The following is a 21,734-nucleotide window of genomic DNA, read 5'->3' on the forward strand; positions in this document are numbered from 1 at the left end:
AATTCGCATAAGGCGGGTTTTACCATCTTGTTGGGCTTTTGCGAAATCTTTCCGAGCCTTGACCGAGTTGCCACACTATGAAGTGATGAGACATGAGACAAGATTGCGATGCGCGCAATCGATTGATGGAAATCGAATTGAATACTTTACAACCAGTTTTCAATAACCAATACATTTTTCCCAACAGCTTAAGAGAATATACGGAGGCAGATCGGTTGGTTGAATAGGTATTTTAATTATTTTTTTTGTAACCCTTTTGCAGATGCCTCCCCGAATACTGTGCAAAAAAGACAACTGCACGTCAGACGGATTATGCTTAACTTAAAGCGACACAATCGAGGACTCGTATTCCCGTTATGCCTTTCCCAAAACTGAACTGAATTTGATATTTTTATTAACAAAAAAGTATCAAATAGAATTCATCTGCGTCGACATGTTTTGTTTTTGTTTTTTATTTACATTTTAACAAAAAACAAAAAAAAAGAAATTTTTAATATTTTTTAAAAATATTTTCTTTGCATCAGATATCTTCACCAAGATACAAATATGAAAAGGGAAAGAAAAAAATTCTGTGGGATCAATTAATTTAAGAAATCATCGTACTTAATAGTATTTAATTTTTCTAAGCTGCGCTATTTTTTATATTGCATACGTCCGTAAATAAATTAAAGGAAAACTAAAAAATTGCATCCGGTTATCAAAATAACTGAGTTATTCGATCATCAAAATAGAGCTGTTTGGCATTCGTTACCGATTAATTGCAACACTACTCAAGACATTCGTGAAAATCACTTCGCAGTCGACAGTCGTTCGTCACAGGTTACGCGGATATACACGATTACGAATGTGCGCTTGACGCGAATGTAGAAACGATCGATTGATGAAAGTTATCCTTGTACAAAGTCTTGTAGCAATCTTTCTTGTGACAGCAGCTTTTACAGAAAACCTATGTTTAAGAGAAGTGCTTGGAAAAAAATTACTTATAAAATGAATTTTTCTATTAAGTGATTTGAAGTATTGATTAGTTAACTAAGGCTGTATTTCTGTGATATTTTTATTTAATAATTGAAATCGGTGCTTTATTTCGATTAAGTGCTTAATAATCTTTGGATTTATAATCGACAATCAAGGAGGAATAAGGTATATTAAATATTTATTTAAATCATGATTTAATTATGTTTTAGTATTTTTTCACGTAACATATATACTCGTATTTTAATAAAATACACCAGTGCGACTCAATTTTTTAAAATATATTAAGATCAACAACAATGGTCGATATTTGGAAAGATGTTTTTAAGGATTAAATATATGATTGCATTACGAAATAAGGCTTCAGTCTTATACAAAATAAGAAAATCATAATATTTTGCTATTTTAAAACACCGTTCTTTCAAACTTATTTTCTTAGGTGTACCTGATAAAGAAATAAACATAATTTTTTTTTTTAACTGAAGTACATATAATTACTTTTAAATAATGGTACTAACAATAATTTAATGATTTAAAGAAAAAAAAATAATAATCACGGCAATTTTTTTTTTAGCATTTAAAAGCATTTTAAATCACGTAAATTTTGTTTTATTTTCCATAAACTCTCAATTAAATTGCACTTTTAATAACAGTTTTAAAATAATAAATTCCTTGAAATATGCTAGTTAAATCCTTTTTCAATGGAATCATGTTTTTTTATTTATTTAATAAAAATATCTTTGTTGTAAATATTTTCTTTTTAGAATATGTTTAAAGAAAAAATTTAATGCCCTCGAATGGCCGATATGAACTTAAAAAAAAAATTAATTCCATTAAAAAGAAATGAGACGAAAATATTTTATCGATTTTTCTAACAAAACTATTGTTGAAGGCATAATTTAAGCAAGAGTTTAAGAAAAATAAAACAAAATAATCTGAAATTTAAAATGCTTATACAGAAAAACTCCATTTATTCGAAATCTTGTCATCCGGATTGCTAAATATCCAGATCGTTACACGAAAAAAAATTAAGACAAGGTTCTTAATTTTAATTTAATAGTGCAATTGACTTGGCTGGACATGTTTAAGTAAGCTTTTAATATGATTCCAATTCGGTGTATTATTTCAAAAGCAATAAAATATGGCACTCATTTCTCCGAATATTTAAAAATTTACTGAAGGTATTTCTTTACAAAAACCAAAGAATATGGATTTCGCTTCAAACACTTATTTTTAAAAAAAAAAATTAATTTAAATCACTACATTGAGTTTGACTTAAATTCTTCATCTTTAGGTATATAATCGCCTATGTACATCACTAAGTTTAATCTAAATTTCAAGAAGCGTAATCTGCCGGTAAAAAAGTAATACAAATTATATAATGTAAAACTATCAAGTATTCATTTACTTAGTATTATGGTTCACAAACAATAAACAATACATTTGACATTGGTATAATAATCACAAATCGTTATTTTAGATATTGTTCATTAAGTATGTATGCTTTTTATTTGTGTGAAACCACTACAACTGTAAGATAAGTAAGATTTTCTGTTTGAAAAAAATACATTTTACTTTTTAATTCGTCTTCCAAATAAATTTTCTCCAAGAAATTATTATTCTGAAAGGTCTTTAAAACAAAAAAACAATAATTGCATTATTTAAATCAATACTTTTGAATTTGCTTACAACGTAAATACTCATATAAACATAATTATTTCAAATACAGTAAATTGTTTTTATTAAGCATTTTATTTGCTTCCGCCTAGTCATCAAAATGGTAACGCGGATATAGTGAATGTTATAATCAATAATTAGAGTATCATTAAAAAAATACGTCATTAAAATAAATCAATTAATTGCTTGTCGATGTTACGTATATATATTATATAAGTATGCGTAAATAGGTTAACAAATAAATACTTCAATGAATGCCTCATTTTACACGTATCATCCAATACACACGGCATGGTAAAATTGGGGTAGATTGACATTTCGTAGCATTGAGGAAACAAGGTTCTATGTAGATTCATTATTTCTTTCACACATGTAAGTTTGAAATGAAGACATTTTATCCAATATGTTTTTTTTTTAATATTGTCTGAATTTGATTTGATTTCGTCTTTCCATATAAAAGTTAAACGAAAAAAAACCTATTTTTTTGTAGAACCTTGTTTCCCCAACGCGACGATTTATTCAATTACTTTGTATTTATTTAAAATATGTTTATCGGCTACTCTCAGGTGAAAATTCCGCAAAAGAATATCGAGTGTAGATTGATCGGCGTCATGATGTACTTTTTAATTTGTTTGGCTGACATTAAATGCAAAATAAATTACATTACACAAAATAATATTGTTTATCATTCCGTTTGGATTTTTTATCTTCGTTGGGACAATAAATACACTAACATGCAAATAATTATTAAACGATTATCGATTTTTAATTTTTATGAAGTAACAGAGCTTTTATTGGAATAAATAAAAAAAATTACAAAATCAATAAAATTTTCGGGTTTTCCCTAATTAAAAAAATAACACTATAATCTAACTCACAAACTCACTTTACAAAATCAACTGATGAATGAATCACTTTTCTTGCCATTTTCAATTTTTGTAAATCCTGGAAACACTTGGTGTTTTTGAGTAAAACAATTTAATAGTAAGCCACTTTAAACTACTAAATTTAAATTCCAACCGTCCATGCGATCAGTATCTCCTATTTTTGTAAATTTATTTATTTATTTTGTTTTTTAAAATATAACTAAAACTCTAAACTTCATTGTCAAATAAAAAATATGTAAATAGAGACTAGAATTCTCACTGTTCATGCGTTTTGTAGCTGCAAGACGTGCTGTAATCTAGCTCCTATATATCATAATTGGAGACGAGGAACTAGCATTCCAATCGTGAATGCGCTCTGTAGCTGCAAGACGTATTGGGATATTAATTTATTACAGCGCCCTTGAGGTGATTTTCACAAAAATGGCGCTATGGAAATTATCACAATTTAATAATTATAATAAAAGATTAAATTAACTTAACTACCTGTATGTCGGTAATATTTAATATTAATAATATATTACATTACAGAATATGCGTACATTTTTTCTTCTAAACGTGTTTAATTATAAGTTACCGACGAAGATACTTTTAATGTTTGTGCAAACATTCTCAATTTCGTACACAAATATCGTTTTTTTTATAGACAGTTGAAGATAACTCTGTTAACTTCCCATTGTAATCGGGGCCCTGGTCTGCTATTATGAACGGTCTCGCGACCATAGAGCACACTTTTATAACTCGTATCTACCAAAAAATGTTTTAAAAAAACCGGCAAACGGTCTACGAGACAAAAAGTTTAAGGACCTCTGGTTTAAATTAAAACTCTAGAACACCGCTTTAAAGAGTGACAAGGTAACCTCTGTTGGTTAAATTTCGCAACACCTCGGAACTAAGAATTACCTAGGATTGCGTGTGTCCCGCCATTTGCGCGGATTTGTAAATAAGCATAATATAATAATCTGAAGTAATTAACATTACATGTGTGGTTATTTGCATTAAGAAACATTGGACATTACCTAACGTGTAATTGATATAACTTGTAATCGTGGAATATTATCCTAAACAACGGACGGTAGTCTAAGAAATATTGATTTTCAAGAATAACCACACATTGTTAGGTTATGTTAGGCTATAGAAATTACTAGATATGACGCAAATTAGCAGCTCTGTCCACTGATATGTATATTTTTAATTTATGCGTTATTCTTAAAGCAGATGCATTTAAGAAATACCAAATATTGTGATGCCCTCGACAATTTAAATTAAATAAATAGCCGATCAGTCAGTGACACGCAAACAAGCACATCATTACCAAGTTTGTTTATTTACACCACAGCTGCACTCAAAGATCATGCATATGCTACCAAAAATTGGAGGAACTCATTTTTAGTACATAAAAAAGTTTGTATTTTTACTTTAACAATCAACATTCGTTTTTGGTGGATCTCAATCTGATTCTACCCTTGAATTCCTTATAATTTTGACCGATTTATTTCTTAAATAATAATTAAATTCAAAAATAATATTAACACCCGTTTATTATATTTTAAAAACGTATTTCTATCAGTGCAGCCTTGTAACTAAGAAAAGCTTCGCAATTGCGCCGCTAGCCGTAGATTAAGGTTCACAAAAAAATATACTAATTTTTGAATATTAATTGTTTTAAGCTTTGTTAATCACTCATGAACAAATATTTCGAAATAATGAAAAGTTACAGATTCCCTTTTACAATGTTTATACGAAAGGTTTTTACACACTTTCATGACGCAAACAGGCGTTTTGGTTTCGATTCTAAACGTCACGCCTGGCTGGAGGTCGAAGAACGACTAATAAAGCGTTCGGAACGACAGCGTTTGGGCATGAGTGTCATAATTTTTCCGGGCGCAGGGCATATTTACATGTATTGCTATGTCGATGCCTACATCCAACATATATAAACCCATTGCAGGCAAAGTGAACTAACTGACGTTTAAAAGGTGAAATCAAATCATAGCTTTTTTTTATATTTCTGTTATCAGTTTAATCAAAATACCTTTTTCCTAGTTTTTTATGTACAAAAGATGCAAGTTAATGAAAAAATTCCAAGTTTAAATATTCAAGTTTAACTATTTTATCCGTTAATTGTATAGAAGACTTATATTTCCTTTTTGTATATTTGTTTCTACGTAACTCGTCACCATAAATACTACATTAGCTGGCAGCTACCATTGTTATTATTCTTTAAAATTGAAAAAAATGTACTGTCAAACTTAGAACAAAGTGGTACATAAATATACTACAAAATTTTTTGAGGTATTTCATTTTTATTATTTCGTATTAATAATAAGTTTTATCTCACAATGGCATCGTAATAGTGTATACTAATTTACTAGTATTCAACTTTGCTTTTTCAAATGCAATAGGTTTATTGATTTATTTATTTACATACATAGGGTTATTGTACATTATTTGAGACAATAAGTCCCAACTCCATGGGACTAAAAGTCCTGTGTTGAGATGGGACGAGCAATTATATGACACAGACACATGAGTATATCACCACAAATATAGGATTTGAAACATAAAAAATAATTATAAAAAAATATTTTTTTAAATATATACCTATATGACACATTAATATGGTATACAGTAAACTGAAGCATTTGGAAAATCATCAGGGAGTTTTCTACTCAAATCCCTTCCACTAAGGAAAATCCAGTCCTTAACTCTTTTCTTGAAAATATTTTTTTCGGTGCGATAAAATTATCTTGAAAGTTTTTTTTTGCAGGTTTTTAAGACGTAAATCAACACAAAAATTCCCATGTGTCCTATAAAGAGTTTATAAGGCATTTAAAAGTCTTACCCTATAGATGCCTACATTTCATATTTGCCTCTCGAAAATCTTTTTCATCTCTTTTGTAATAAAATTATTTTTAAAAGATGCTTTTCTATTTGCAACATAACATCATATTTATTTTATAAACAATATACATGTTATATATTTTTTTTTACAAAAACAAAGTCAATTGTTAAAACAATCGCACATTGTTAATAGAATGGACTCGTGACATCAAAATACGAGTATTAAATGTAAGAATTGATTCAAACAATAATACTATAGTATGAAAGGCAATATTTGGACCAAGGCTCTAACCTCGGCACCGAATCCAAATAAAATAAAACAAAAATAAGAAAAACGCGAATAAACATCTGTAATTTTACATGTCTTTATTAAATTTTCAACAACAAATAGTATAATAAACATCAATGATCGAAAATTGTGTTACATAAATATAATTTCATCGGTAAATTACAATATATTATAATAATTATCAGTACGCTTTTTAAAAACTAAGTTATTTGCTGAAGAGATTTTTTTTTAAATTGAAATCAAATAATGTTTTTTACTACTTCTCTTATTTCTACTAATATTTATTTATTCATAATATTATGTACAGCTCGGTGCATCAACGAATTCTGTGATTTTGCCTTTTTCTGAAATGGAAAGCCTCTGTTTATTTTTATTTCGTGTTTGATATTCGAGGAATAACCTATTGGTTCATTATTATGTAAATACAAAACATTATTTTTAAAAATATAAATTATTGTAATGTCGGACCTTTTTTTTATAGCATTAATTAAACATTTGTGTATCACTATTTTTTAAAATTATTTTCAAAGCCTTATTTTGTTAAACAGTAAGTTTCTTTTTTCTTCTTTAATAGCCAAACAAAAGGATAATTCTTATGGGGGATAATCAATTAGTTGGATATTTTTTTGCAGGAATCCGCATTCATATAATATCTTCTAATTCGTCCCATAAGAGAAACCTTCTTGGCTATCTTTTTAGTCACATGCCTAGTATATTGGGAAAAAGTCAGTCTAGAACAGGTATGTGAAATATCACATACTACCAATAGCGATAAAAATATATAAAATGAATTTAGAATAATTATAGATTAGAGACTTTGACTCAATCTATGTAATGAAAATTTTATATATTGCTTTAGTACGTAGCCAACTTGAATACAACTTGGTTATATGGTCACCATATTATAAAGTGCATATAAATAACATCGAAAGAATTCAACGTAAATGTTTACGTTTCGTTAATTTTAAATTAGGTATTCCAGTTGAACATATTAATTATACATACTTAAATAAATATTCAAATTTACACACATTGGAAACTAGAAGAAAATTAAATGATTTGTTATTTTTATTTAAAATATTAAATTCAATATGTGGCTGTTCTGAACTGTTGAAACTAATTAACTTGCGAGTGCCCGGCCGGATTACTCGATTTAATAAACTCTTCTATATAAATGTATCTACAACTAACTGCAGTGCACACTCGCCTATAAGGAGAATTCGTGTGTTTGCAAACGAATACGCAAATGATATAGATATATTTAATACAACACTTTTGAATTTTAAAAGGCAGTGTGTCAATTTATTATCCTCAAATTTAAATACTTAAATAATACTATGTTGTTTTATATTGTATACCTTTTATTAACTTATATCTGTATTCTTAATTATTATTTTTTTACATTCTTCTAATTTTAAGATTCTTTTAATATTAACCGATAGGAAAATAAACTTCTGTTTTCTCTACTGGAATATATGTATGTGTGTACTTTAAGTAAGATTATTTTGTATACATTTTTATTTTATTTTTATTATTACTTCATTTCCATTTTTTTGCCACTTTTGTGTAAAATATATCTCTGTTCTTCATATATAAATATATGTCAAACATGTAAAAGCCTGCAAGGCGTTTAAATAAATAAATTAATAATCGATAGTATTTTCGAAATAAATATAAATATTGTATAGAAATGTTTAAATTTGTTGTTAAAAAAACGCGACATGTTTGACCTTGGTTGTTGTGACATCAAGATTCGTGATAATGGTCTTAACAAATTTTAATGGCCAGGAACAAATAAACATGAATCGTGACGTATTAGGGGCGTGACCAATGGAATGACCGTTTTTGCGGGAATTCAAAATTAATTAAATTAAATTTAAACATATTTTTTATGCTACTAATAATTAGCAAAAAAAATATTTTTTTACTGGACCGTATTTCATATGCCTTTATTACTTAAAAATGTTAAAAAAGTGATATTTCCCGAATCGTAAATATTTCATTTCATTACCTTCTTCAACATTTCTTCACGCATCACTATTTTTGCTGGAGTAGGGATTTTTTGTTTGCTACATTTATATACTACGTTTATTTGTGTGAAAATCAATAAAGATCGGAAACATCTGTTAAGTATTTACATTTTAATCTTCATAAATCCGGGAAATTTAACGGGAATCAAAATTATTATTAATTTATTGAGTGGAATACAAAAATATTGTTTACATGTAAATTTGTTCATAATAAAAAAATGAACAGTATTTTTAGTGATTTTTAAGTTATATAATCATCATAGTTACTTCCTCTGCATTTAATGGTGTAAATGGCACTGCATTGGGAATAGAAACAAGTGTAGACATTTTAGTTGGTAGGGGAAATTTTAGTTCAATGTGAGTGGACATTGGAAATAAAACATTATAAACAAATAAATAAATAAAATAAATAAATAAATTATTCGGTTCACCAATGTCCTAACCACATTCAGAAAATGGAGAGGCTACACACACGTTGAGTTACATTTGTATGTATATTTTTATTAAATGGATGGAAGAAATTACCGCCTGACAACTGGTTTGCCAATTTACAAAAAGTCATACAAATAAATAAATAAAATTCAAAACGTATTACTAATAAAATAAAAACAACAAAAAATCTTCATCACTAGTAATCTTTCTATTGTTACCGTATTAGTAATATTTATATTTTATAGCATATACTTATTGTACTCGCATCATCATATAAGTATTTGCATAATCTTTTGTTAAATTTTTACATTTTTTTTAACGAAAAAAGACATATTTGCGTTCTCATGATTTACCCAAATATTACATTTGGAAGGTCATTTTCAATGAGTTGCACATAACTCACTATTAGAAAATAAGAATTAAGTTGGAGTAGAGTGGGATTTGAACCACGGACCTTTGAGCCGTGAGTCCGAGACACTAGCCACGGGACCACAACTCGATTCATAGTAATAAAACATATTATATGAACAAATATTAAACTTCCGGGAGTTATAAAAAAAATCGTTTGGGACCGTACATTAAAAGGAAACATTTTTGTGACAATACATAACATTAGTAAAAACAATTCAAAACAGTAAGAATATGTTATATGGGAAACATAATTACACAGTATTATACACTATCTATTTAAATTACATTAATAATTAGCTCCATCAAAAATACTTGTATAATATTTTTTAATTACGATACTTTATGCTATTCATCAGTTCGTTTACTTTATCAGGCAGTAATGGCCAATATTTTTCAGAGACTTTTTGCCGATTTACGTTGAGCGAAATTCAGAGACATGAAGATTTTTTTGTATTGTGGTTGTGAATGTCGTGATTAAATGTGTATTTTAAATTTGTGTGAGCAAAAAAGGATATGATATTTTAAATTGCTTGCCAAATAATCCAAAGTACATAAAAAGGTTTAAAAATTCAAAATTCATATACGCAGTCATCTTTTCTGAATCATCGAATGACACTGTAAGAGGAAAATCTTTTTATCTACGTCATAAGTTGTTAGTAACAGATTTTTTAGAAATTATTATATGTTCTGGGACAAACCGATTAATTTGAATAACATTTTTTTATAAATAAATATATCAGCAATCAATTACTCATCAACTTCTCATCAATGCCAAATAGAATGTCAGATTTTAAATCAATAAAGGAGGTTAAAAAAATATATTTAATTAGCAAAACGTTTTCTCGTTATTTTAAGAACAGCGTGATTGTAAAATACCGTATTTTTCGGACCATAAGGCGTCCTTTTTTGCTCTGGAAATTCAAACAAACATTAGGGTTCGTCTTATCGTCCGCAAAATACGGTATTTACATTATTTTAATCCACTCTGGGACTTAGTATGAAAACTGATACTTACGTGTCTACCTCTCTAATGAATCAGAATGCTCGTGTTTTGAGAGGGAGTTCGCACAACAATTTATATTTAGAGATTTTTTAAATATCATGATTTTACAATAATTATTAATTTAACAATGGTTATTAATTGACATCAAACGCTTGCACATGAATTAATAATATAAATTATCTTGTGGTTTTGGATTTAAATGTATAAATTTAATCTCAGTATCTGTCTGAAACCACAAAATATTCAAAAGGCATTATTGGCTTTGTGGTTAGGAACTTTATACTTCATATTGTGAATAATTCCTTTTCCCTCCGATCAATTCGCCGATCATGAACAGACGTCATGGCGTCGTGCGTCACGCTTATGACGCGATGGCATAATAAGAGACTTATCATCATTTTTATGCCAAATTCCAGCGAGGATTAAAAGATCTTTGAAAATAACATTAAAAATCAGCGTTTTTGACTTAATTGAATACATATCAATAGTGCAAAAGTTTTTTTGTGTATTCCTCTTTATTTTTCTTTTTTTTCTTTTTTTTTTTTTTTTTCTTTTCTTTCTTTTTTTTTTTTTTTTTCTTGCTTGTGTATTTTATTTTTGCATTAATCAGTTTGTTTTAAATATTTGTTTTGACTTTAGTTGCAGTTTTAAATACGACTTTGATAATAGAATATTGTTTAATAAACATAAACAAACATTTATTGTTTACCCACGAACAGGCCATACTTTTGTGGGTTTTTTTGTTTACTATTTTTAATATTAATATCTATTTCATTGCAATATGATTATCCTTTATTTTTTAAATACTCTGTTTTACCTCTTATGTATATTGTAAAAAAAAATACAATAATAAATAAATGACATTTTTTATGTTCATAATATTGTATTAAAACGTGTACTTGCTCTATTTTTTTTAAATGACTCTTTCTAAAAAAAATTACGTACTCTTTTATTGATTGATATTAAAGAAATGCAAGTATTATATTTTATTATAAAATTACACATTAACACTTACAAAGTTTATTGCACACGGTTGAAATTTCGTACAGGAAACAAAATGGCAATGCCTACAGTGCTAATTGTACTTATACAGTACCTATGCAAATGACGCTCATCTTAAACTTTCCAATTATATTTCAAAGTCGTTAAGAGTCAATGTACCCGATGCTAAAAACATGATGATAAAACCAGAAATTTTACGCATATTTATTGCCATAACTAGGAAAAACATCAATTTAAAATATGTATTAAGAATAATCAAAATAAGAAATTAATGCAAAATGTCGTACAAACATTTAAATGTCCTCTTCAAAAATTTCACTTTGATTTTCAATTTAAAATAGGTACTCAATAATATAATAGACGCGGATAATAGTCCGAAATTGCTTTCACTTTTCAATTTTAGTATCGGAATCCGGCACACTATTCAACAAAACATATTTTTATTTATTCAAAAGAACTGTCTTGTGCATTCTATTTTATAAATAATAAATTATGATGCGGCAGTCAATATAGACCGTCGTTAATATTTATATATTAAACTTTTTGTGCATACATAATATTTGTACCTTCGGAAAACTTCACTGTCGATTGACAATGTCGACTTTTTATCAAATAGCGAATATTTGTATTTGTAGATTTTTAGGAGTTCGCAATACGATTGATTAAATTTAAATGACGATAATTTTGACGTCAACTTTATTTATACGCCCATTAAAAATACTTCACCTTAAAAAAATAAAATACGTTGTTTTGCGTGATGGTACCTTAGAGTTTAGAGGATAAAACACGGGGGTGCACTTTTTGCCGTTTTGAAGTTAAAATTGCAGAAATTATAGCAATAAGCTATTTTATACGCGAATAAAACAGCGAGATCCACTTTCGTCATAAAATCGCATTTTTAAGTTGAAACGAAAATCTCCTGTCAACTTTGTCTAATGCAAAAAAAAACATCAGTTGTCTCAGTAACATTATTTTAACATATACTGTAATTATCAAATTAAACATTATTTTGCATTGAAAGTTTATTGAAGATTGAAATTATTTATTTATTTATATACATCAACGGTTCAAAGAAACTTTTACAAAAAAAGATTTACAGAAATAATCACAGCAGTGCACAATAGTTATTGAGTCCGTAATATGAAATAATTGAATAATTAAAACTAAACAATTTAGTGAACATATAATACAAAAAACACAAAAGTAAAAAAGAAACATAACATCTTTAAATAAAAGATAACAATAACCATCAGAAAATCTTATGTTCTAAGTATAAATATAGCACAGTAAAGTGGCGAATAACTAGATAATAATAATAATTTTAAAAAATGAATAAAACATTAGTTCTTTATAAGTTATAAGTCTTTTAGAGCAATAAAAAATAAAAATAAAAGTTAAACTTAATTTAACTAAATAATACCTATATTTGGTGAAATCATCATAAGTTAGTTGGAAGAAGTTGCTATTTGGCAATAAATCTACCAATGTACAATTTAAATTATATCTAACACATTAAAATAAAGAAATAAATTATTTCGTATTTCAGGAAACAAAGTTAAATTTAAATCCATTACTTTTCTGAAAAATAACGAGTGAAAATACGCTTTAATTCATGAATAAAATTTGTGTTAAAATATCAAATATTTTATCATATTTTTTTCTATGTATCCTGGGTGTAGGAGTATCCAAGTAATCTCAATTAATTTCTAAGGAAATCATAATTCAAGGATTCCACGGGTATTTTTAATTAATATTTTTTATATGACCACTTACCGATTTTTCTACGTCTACCGGTTTCGAGAAGTACCCGTTTCTTCGTCAGGACACCAATTAAACCAACACGCAAAACCCACTATACACCTTCACCATAGTTGTTGCCCAAAAATATAAAACCAACATGACATGCATTTTAACAAGCACATGCACTGATTAGGACAGACATGACTAATTAATACTGACTAAATTATGAAAATATTATATGTTGTTTGAGAAATAGTTGAAAAAGGGTAGAGGGGATGGAGGTAGGGGGTGAGCTAAATAGGTTTTGGGTGACCATTACAGTGTAACATCGTATAAATGACTATATTCAAAGGTTGTTTGATTATTGATCAAAGAAACATTCTTTTTTAAAGCTTTCTTAATGTGAATTATTTCCATATTATTTACTTTTTACCCTTTATTACTTGTATGTAAGATCTTAACTCCTGTATTTTTATTAAAGTCATGATTTAAATTAATATATTTGCGAATTCGGAGAAACTATTATTGAGAAGGCACCTCATTTGTTCTTTAACACGAATATCCAAATTTCTTGATGTTCTTCCAAAGTAAACTGAAGGACGAGAATTGCATTTTTATTGGTAAACACCTGAATTATTTAATAAACTTTTTTTATCTTTATTATTGAGCAATAATTTATCAATATTTTTTTTTTTTTTTGTAAAAAAGAAATATTTGCGTTCTTATGATTTACGCAAATATTTAATTTTGAGGGCCATTTTCAACGAGTTGTAAATAACTCACTATTAGAAAATGGAATCAAGTTGGGGTAGAGTGGGTTTCGAACCACGGACCTTTGGTCTGTGAGTCCGAGACACTAGCCACGGGACCACAACCTGATTTGAAATATTATTATCTGTATTTGTTCAATCTCCCTCCCGTGGAGGATGGTACAGATTTGTAAATTGGGGTTATTACCAAATGATAATTTCTTTCAATCAACCGATAAAATAAAACGTGTAACAATTTTATTTTTAGATTAAAAACGTATGCGAGAAAAAAATAACAAGACAAAAATAGAACTAGCAATAAATGTACATACTTTAAATGAATTCAGTATTATTCTTCAATGGGAAACGGAAATACAGAGGAATAAAAGAAGATAAATAAGATGTTTCTTCAGCCGTGATTTAAACAATAAATAATTTTGAGCCATTTTAGGTGCTTACAATAATCAGATAGTTGGCCTTATTTCCAAAGACTAAGTAAATACCTAACGCATGTATTTTTATATCGTTCCAGTTTTTTTTTTTTAAATTCAGTTAATTTCTAATTTTAACCATGTATAATATTTTGAATATTAAATGTTTATAGACTAATACTGGAAATTATTTCAAGCTAAATTCCAGTATTACAATGAAAGCATCCACCCTTTCCCGAAACTGTTCATAAAGACTTGAGTCTTTCTTCAGTCAATATCAATTTTTTTTTCAAAACTAATTAAGCGAAAATTTAATATTTCTTTACAATCAAACCGCGAAAATAACAAAACAAATGAACTTTAAAAACTTTCATTGTACCCCTCACTGCAGTATTGTCAGTTTGTGATCAATCAAATACACATGGTCAGCACAATCACCTTTTTCTAATTTCCCAGTATGACAGTGGAGGAATACAGTGTTAGTTCCTAATTGAGACCGCGGCCGCACGCTCCAGATCCCGCATCGGAAAGGAAGAAGAACGTAGTAATACAAACAAATCAATCAAACGACACGAAACCCAAATACATATAGGAAACATTAGAATAATTTGCCCTATACAACATGCACTCAATCAACAGAAGAAAAACAATACGTATCCATAACAAATCACAGTGGAACATCAAATTATCAAGACACTACCGGCAAAATCCTAACACAGATCCTAACATGATCCCTATCGAACTCAGGCGAAATTACTTTTCGTCATAGTACTGAATTCCTTGCAAAAACCATTTTCCTAATACCAACAGTAGAAACAATCCTATGCAAAGACCTTAATCGTCCTAACAATCTTACAGACCTTAAAGCAGACGAAACGGGTCCTAGAGCATGGTCGGCGCGTGGTTCTCTTGAGTTAGTCTACTATTTAGATTTGCAATTTACCATTTCCCTTCTATGGGACAAGAACAACACAGACGGACAAGAGTTCAGCTCAGACAACCAATGCTAGTACCCAAGTATGCATCCTTTTATCTTAATATCAGTATTAGTCTACGAACATTTGGTCTTATTTGTAAATTATAATTACAATACTTTTAAACAGGATAAAATATTTGACATGTATAAAAAACATTACTTCGCATTATCCCAACGGAAGCAATATTAGGTACTCATGATTAAACTGTTATACTATCTGGATATTTACGTAAATATTTAAGGTAAAAATGATTTCAAATATTTAAAATTGTATAAGAAAAAATGCGGGAACTGACGTGAAAAATCCAAAAACAGCCTTTTCTGTCATGCTCCTGCGTCTGTTATAGAAATTTCATGATGAAATAAAATCGTATTCCCAAATTTAATAAGTTTGAAAATAATAAAAATAATAATTTATGATAATTTTATTCCTGTAAAATGGCTAAATAGTGCAGAGCCAATTCTACCATGTAAAACAAAAACAAACATAATTTTTATGCAACACAGAGGTAACTTATATACTATGTACAATAAATGAATAAAAAAATTTAAAGATAAAAACTTCCTAAAAAAATTAAACTAAAGTACAATACAAAAATGAATAAAAATAATCAACTTGTAAAAAAAAGTAACAAAAAAATAGAATTAATATAAAATAACAATCAAATGATTTTTTCCATAAATGAAACAAAATAAAATAAATAATACTCCTAATGCATTTAAACCTGTTTTAAGTATTTTTACATTTTGGCTGTAATTCGATCAAACTTTGGGAATATTTCGAAACGCTGGACCCACCTGTTTAGATAGCGAATTTTGATTAATGCCGCGCTGTGGTATTTAAAAATAATTATAATAATTTATTCGTCGGTTCCTATGGTCAGTTTGGAGGCAAACTATGAGCTACACGCACGTCGATATAAACGTACAAATTTTGAAAAATGAAAGCTGGAACGTGGGACGGTGTAAGTTCATTAAATACCTAGCGTCGGGGGCCAGCTAGTTTGAGTCTTAGACCGTAAACAAATAATTAGTGTTGCTATTATAAAAAATGGAAACTTATGATATATTTTGTTTGCAGAGAGGGTGGTGCAATGAACGGTGCGGCTGCGGGAGCAGCCATGGCGGTTGACGGTCCCAAACCAGAAAACAATTTGGATGCCAAACTAAACCACACTAACAATAAAACTCTACAGACGCAACAAAGCTCAGTAAGTGACATATTGTTTTATTATGTATGTATTCAATCATTATGACCCTCAATCTTTCGATTTTTTAGAGTAAGTGCCTGGGGAGAAGATTAGGTGGTTCGATTTTATAACTAACATTTAAAACATTTAAGTTTGTAAGTGAAAATTTGTGATGGAAGTTCATTGTAATTTATTATATAAATAAAAGACGAGTGATACTTATTAAATAACTTATTACCATAAATTTGGAATATCCAGTGACCGGTTTCATCGCTTTCGCGACATCTTCGAGACTGGTATCTTTATTAAGGAGTTCAATGTATTTATACAAAACAGAGATAAGTGGTCCGTGGTGTAGTGGTCAAGACGCTTGACTCACGCACGGAAGGTTCCGGGTTCAATTCCCGGTGAGAACACTAAAATTAAAAATGTGATTTTTCTCGAGCCTGGTTGTTGTGGTATTGAACAAAAACATCAAAAATATATACAATAGTTACCAGATTTTTTTTTTTTTTAAATACCACATCTGTAACAAACATTAATATTTACCTATATAAAAGAAAGGTTAAGTAAATAAAATAGCCATTTAAAAAAATAAAATAATAATAATAGTGTTTTAAAAGGAAAGTTTAAAAGTTTACATCATGGTATATATAAATATTAATACTTAACAAGAGTAAATTTTTAAAATGATTAAAAATACAAGAGTGAAGAATTTAATCAAAAGTAAAGAACCTTGAAATTTCAATTTTTTTTTTTTCAAAACACAGGACTTGATCATCAGCAACATGGTATAAAATAAATCTAAATCATCACTGTATTGATTTGTAAGTCGCTGCATGCGAATAATTTGTGAATTCAGTGAATAATTAGTACCAGGATGATGGCTGTAAAACAAAAAAAATGGTCTTGTTGGTCTATGTGGAATACGAAAGTTTATTGAAGTTAACAGTTCTAGGCAATATATTATATAACTCGGAAGAGTCTTAAATACATAAAAATAAAGTAATATGCTAATTAAAAATACTTAACTTCAATATCAATACATAGATGGCGCTCCAACACGCTTGTGAATGGTTTCTCATTCAATAACATATATACAAGAATCAAAAAAATGTTACCTGTGTCGATATTCGCTAATAAGTGGAATGGGGAATGTTGTAAATACGTAAAGTGGCCACTTAACCCATCCAATGACAGGTCATAAGCCCTGTAAACGCTCGAATATCCATAATCCTGAATTTGAACAAAATTCTACCTCATCTCTGTAGGGATATTAATAAAAAATATATATACCTACTCCCCCTTGGGAGAAATCCAGATTTGTGTAAAATACACGTAAAATAATGTTATTTAATCACTTTTCAATAAACAAGAGGTCATTTACTGTCTTCTTGCTTGATAGTCATGGTAAATTTAAATTAGTCATCAGGGATTTATAATTTACTTCTGACACAGGTAGACCTAATTTGAATTGAATGTGTCTTGAAAACTTTCGCTGTACTCGTTCTCGTTCAAGATCATATGAGTTGCAGTAATAAGCGGGACTCCAAGCTGCAGATGCATACTCTAGCTGTGATCTTACAAAAGAACAAAATAAAATTACGATTGTTGAAATTTTAGAAAATGCCGATTGTTACGTATAACAAAACCTAGCATGTGCATGTTTCATGTTTAAAAAAAGCACAATAAATCATTAAGGTCTAACATATAGTCCATAAAAACAACAGTAAACAAAGACAAACAAGTCACTAATACATATTACGATACATAGTTAGAGAGGAAGAGTCTAAAACTAACAATCCCATCATGGAAAAGATCCACCTCTGTCGGTAGGCTGTTCAACAGACCAATCGTTCACCACTTTGAGGGTGCGATGGGGGACCTGGCTTGGGCACGTTCTGCGGATGCCTCAGGAGAGCCTTAACCTAAACCGCCTCTTCTTCACACCTACGGGCTCCCGTCGTTCTTGAAGACTGACGATCTTTCGGCTTTGTTCGGCGGAACTAAAGGACGCGGGATTGACGTGGGAGGAAGCGAGGGTGCTCGTTAGCAATATGGTTTCCTGGCGGTGTGTGGTGATGCTCACATGCTCCACTTATTAGCAGATCTGTAAAAAAGAAAAATAACCTCAATCAAATTATTATACATATATATTCTTTTAGGTGCCACAAGCGAAATATTTAGCGCATGATACAGTGTTACATAAAAATTTGCATGTAGAATATGTTTTACCGCCAATTTAACAAACTGCCTAAAATTAATAGAAAAACCATTCCACGTTTGATTCCGCATGATAATATCATCTAACAAAACTTATGCATATTTATAGTATGCTTCTTTCCCAAAAGAATTCCGAAATCTATAATCTATGAAATCTATTGAATCGCTTTTCTTATGAGAGAACACTTTCCATTCCTCGACATAGCACATCATTTTTCAGCAATTCCTCTTCTGTTCAAGATGCTAGACTTTGGAATGAGCTACTTCTTTGTATAAAAAAATAATATTCTTTTGCCTCCTTCAAGAAACGCCTGAAACATTAATATGTACCTATCCGTAGAACCACAACCTTCCTTCATTTTATTGTTTTAAAAAAAATATTTTTTATCCTTTTTCTTTCTTGGTTCCTCTTCCTTTCTCCTTTCAAACTCATTACCTGATTCCACATTCTTCATCATTTAATATTTTAAACAAAATATACATTTTAAAGTTTATGGACGCAAACTTTATCTCCCCATTGAAAAACAACCGATGTTTAAATAATTTAGGTTTAATCATGTATGTATCATTTGATTCATATTTTATTTTTTAGGACAATTTTTTATCAACTTTTCTTTTAGACAGTCTGTTTTTTGGTTTGCTGTAAGATATTACTTTTAACAATAAGTCTGCCTAAGTACTTATTCTTGAAGATCTAAATAAAAATAAAAATAAAAAATTGTCTGGAATTTAAACGGGTTTATGTACATCCTTTCATTATAACCCTCAACTTCATTGTTTAAAATATTGTATAAGTATTATACCAATTGGCACAATTTTTAAAGAGGGATTTCATAATTTTTTTTTTTTCAACTAACATCAATCAATCCGGATGATTAACGCTGCAATGCGATCTGAAACGTCAGCAATGAGTGCCCTCAACACTTGGTACAATAACCCAGCAAACTGAATGCGAATGAATGTCCTAACCCTGTTGATAAATCAGCCAGAAGAAATGAAAAACTGAAACACGGGCTCATCATGATGAATGACAAGCCTCTACTTATTTATATATGCGCCCGATGGGCATTTTAAAGGACATACTTATACATAGAAAATTATTATGAAGGAAAGTAGGACACAATGGTATATAGTAGACTTGGTGGGAGTGGAAGCAGTTAGTGGCCACTTAAACCAGCCAATGACAGGTCATAAGCCCTGTAGATGCCTAGACTTCTATATTACCTTCTTTAAAATGTTCTTCATCTCTGTTGTAATATGTTAATCTTATAAATTAGTAAAATACAAAATTTAACGTTAATACTAATTAATTTTGTGTCTTATGACTAAAATTTACAAATTTTATTTCAAGATACAATAGTTCAAAGAATGAGAGCAAAAATATCGTTAACACAGATCCTAATGATTTTCTAAAATTTAATGCTTTAATTAGTCAACGATCTTCTAATTGACTTATTTTGACAAAAAGTTTCCATATATTAAGCAGTTGGCTCAAAGTGAATAATAAAAGTCGTCTGTGCATGGATTGAAGTAGACCAAACCAGATGGTTCAAATATTGATATAATGAACTAAATATTGCAGAAACTTAACACTTTTTGTATATAAGATCATCAGTAATAAGTGAAAAAAGACAAATCTTTTGCAATAAATAAAAAATTATTTATCAGTCTATAATATGGTAATATTGATGTTTTGTGTAACCCGGTCGTGTTGTTCACGAAATGTTCTTTCGTCACCCTCTAAATAAGGAAAATTGCTCAACCCTCATTTAGCAATTCTCTCTTCCTCAACTTCAAAGGTTTTTATATATTATTTATTTGTTAAAAGACTTTCACACAAAACAACTATTATTTTTTTATATTTATTTATCATATGGACATCGCTACCATTTATTAAAGATTTATATATTTTTTTAATTACACCACGCGTGAGTCACTAATTCTCTTCGGTCAGTTGTCCTGATTTGTAGATTGGCTTTCCGGAAACAGAAAATCTATCACAACACTATCATAGATTGATTGAGAATAACTTGTGACGTCATTTAAAGCAGTTCATTTTTGTTATTCATTCATTTTCAGAGAAAATTCACTTAACATTTAAATGCTCTTTTTTACTGCGTGCAAGAATTTCTAAAATATTTTCCTAGAATTTCTAAAATATATTTCTAAACCAAACTTATCCAAAAAGTATTAATGTTGAAAATGTTATAAACCAGTCTTCAAAATTAATCGAGGAATATTATGTTTTTTTTTTATCAAATTTAACAAACTGTTTTCAGAGTAACAGAGAATAGATGTTTTGTTTTCTTTTGCTTTTTATTGTTTAAACTATTTTCATGATTAAAATGCAATGTTACATTCCTACTTTACTTAATTCATCCTCGACTCATTTCATCCTTCTTTCGTGTTTTTTTAATTTCACTTGTTATAGACAGTAATATTTAATTAACTTATTATTTTAATTTTTACATTGTTTAAATAGTTGCTTTATACAGCTTAATTTAAGTGAATACATCTAAACAAATACAAACTAATACCACTTTCCAAAAAAAGGGGTTTTGAGTATAATTCAATTAAAATCTATAACCTACTTCCACTATCTAAAAAACAATTAGTAACGAGAAAATGTTTAAAAAGGCCATAAAAAATGGATAGTGGAGCTAGATAGAAGTAAAATGGATTGTCTCATTCGCCCGAACCAATATTGAATCAATTGCTCCACAAGTGTATAGCTTATGTTAAGTTTTTGCTATTTTCATTGTGCGTTTTGGAAAATAAATAAAATAGATGTATTTATACACCTAGTTTTAAAAACAGTCTGAATATTTTGTTTATTGAGTTTGTCTTCTTTGTTTATTCTCATATGTAAAAACATTTCAAA

General features: G+C 28.8%; 1 protein-coding gene across 1 annotated transcript in view; it reads left to right on the plus strand.

Moving 5' to 3' along the window:
* The first annotated feature begins 777 nt into the window (after window positions 1–777).
* The window catches only part of snu (ABC-type transporter snustorr), an 81,307-nt gene continuing 60,350 nt past the window's right edge, over window positions 778–21,734 (plus strand). Inside the window, exons 1-2 of the mRNA XM_088234513.1 lie at window positions 778–1,140; window positions 16,522–16,651. Coding sequence (XP_088090639.1) covers window positions 16,535–16,651 — 117 coding nt within the window. The 5' untranslated portion in view covers window positions 778–1,140; window positions 16,522–16,534. The remainder of the gene's footprint in view (window positions 1,141–16,521; window positions 16,652–21,734) is intronic.

The sequence above is a fragment of the Micrasema longulum genome, unplaced genomic scaffold (genome assembly GCF_059751315.1).
Source record: "Micrasema longulum isolate JH-2025_06_02 unplaced genomic scaffold, ASM5975131v1 h1tg001251l, whole genome shotgun sequence".
NCBI lineage: Eukaryota > Metazoa > Arthropoda > Insecta > Trichoptera > Brachycentridae > Micrasema > Micrasema longulum.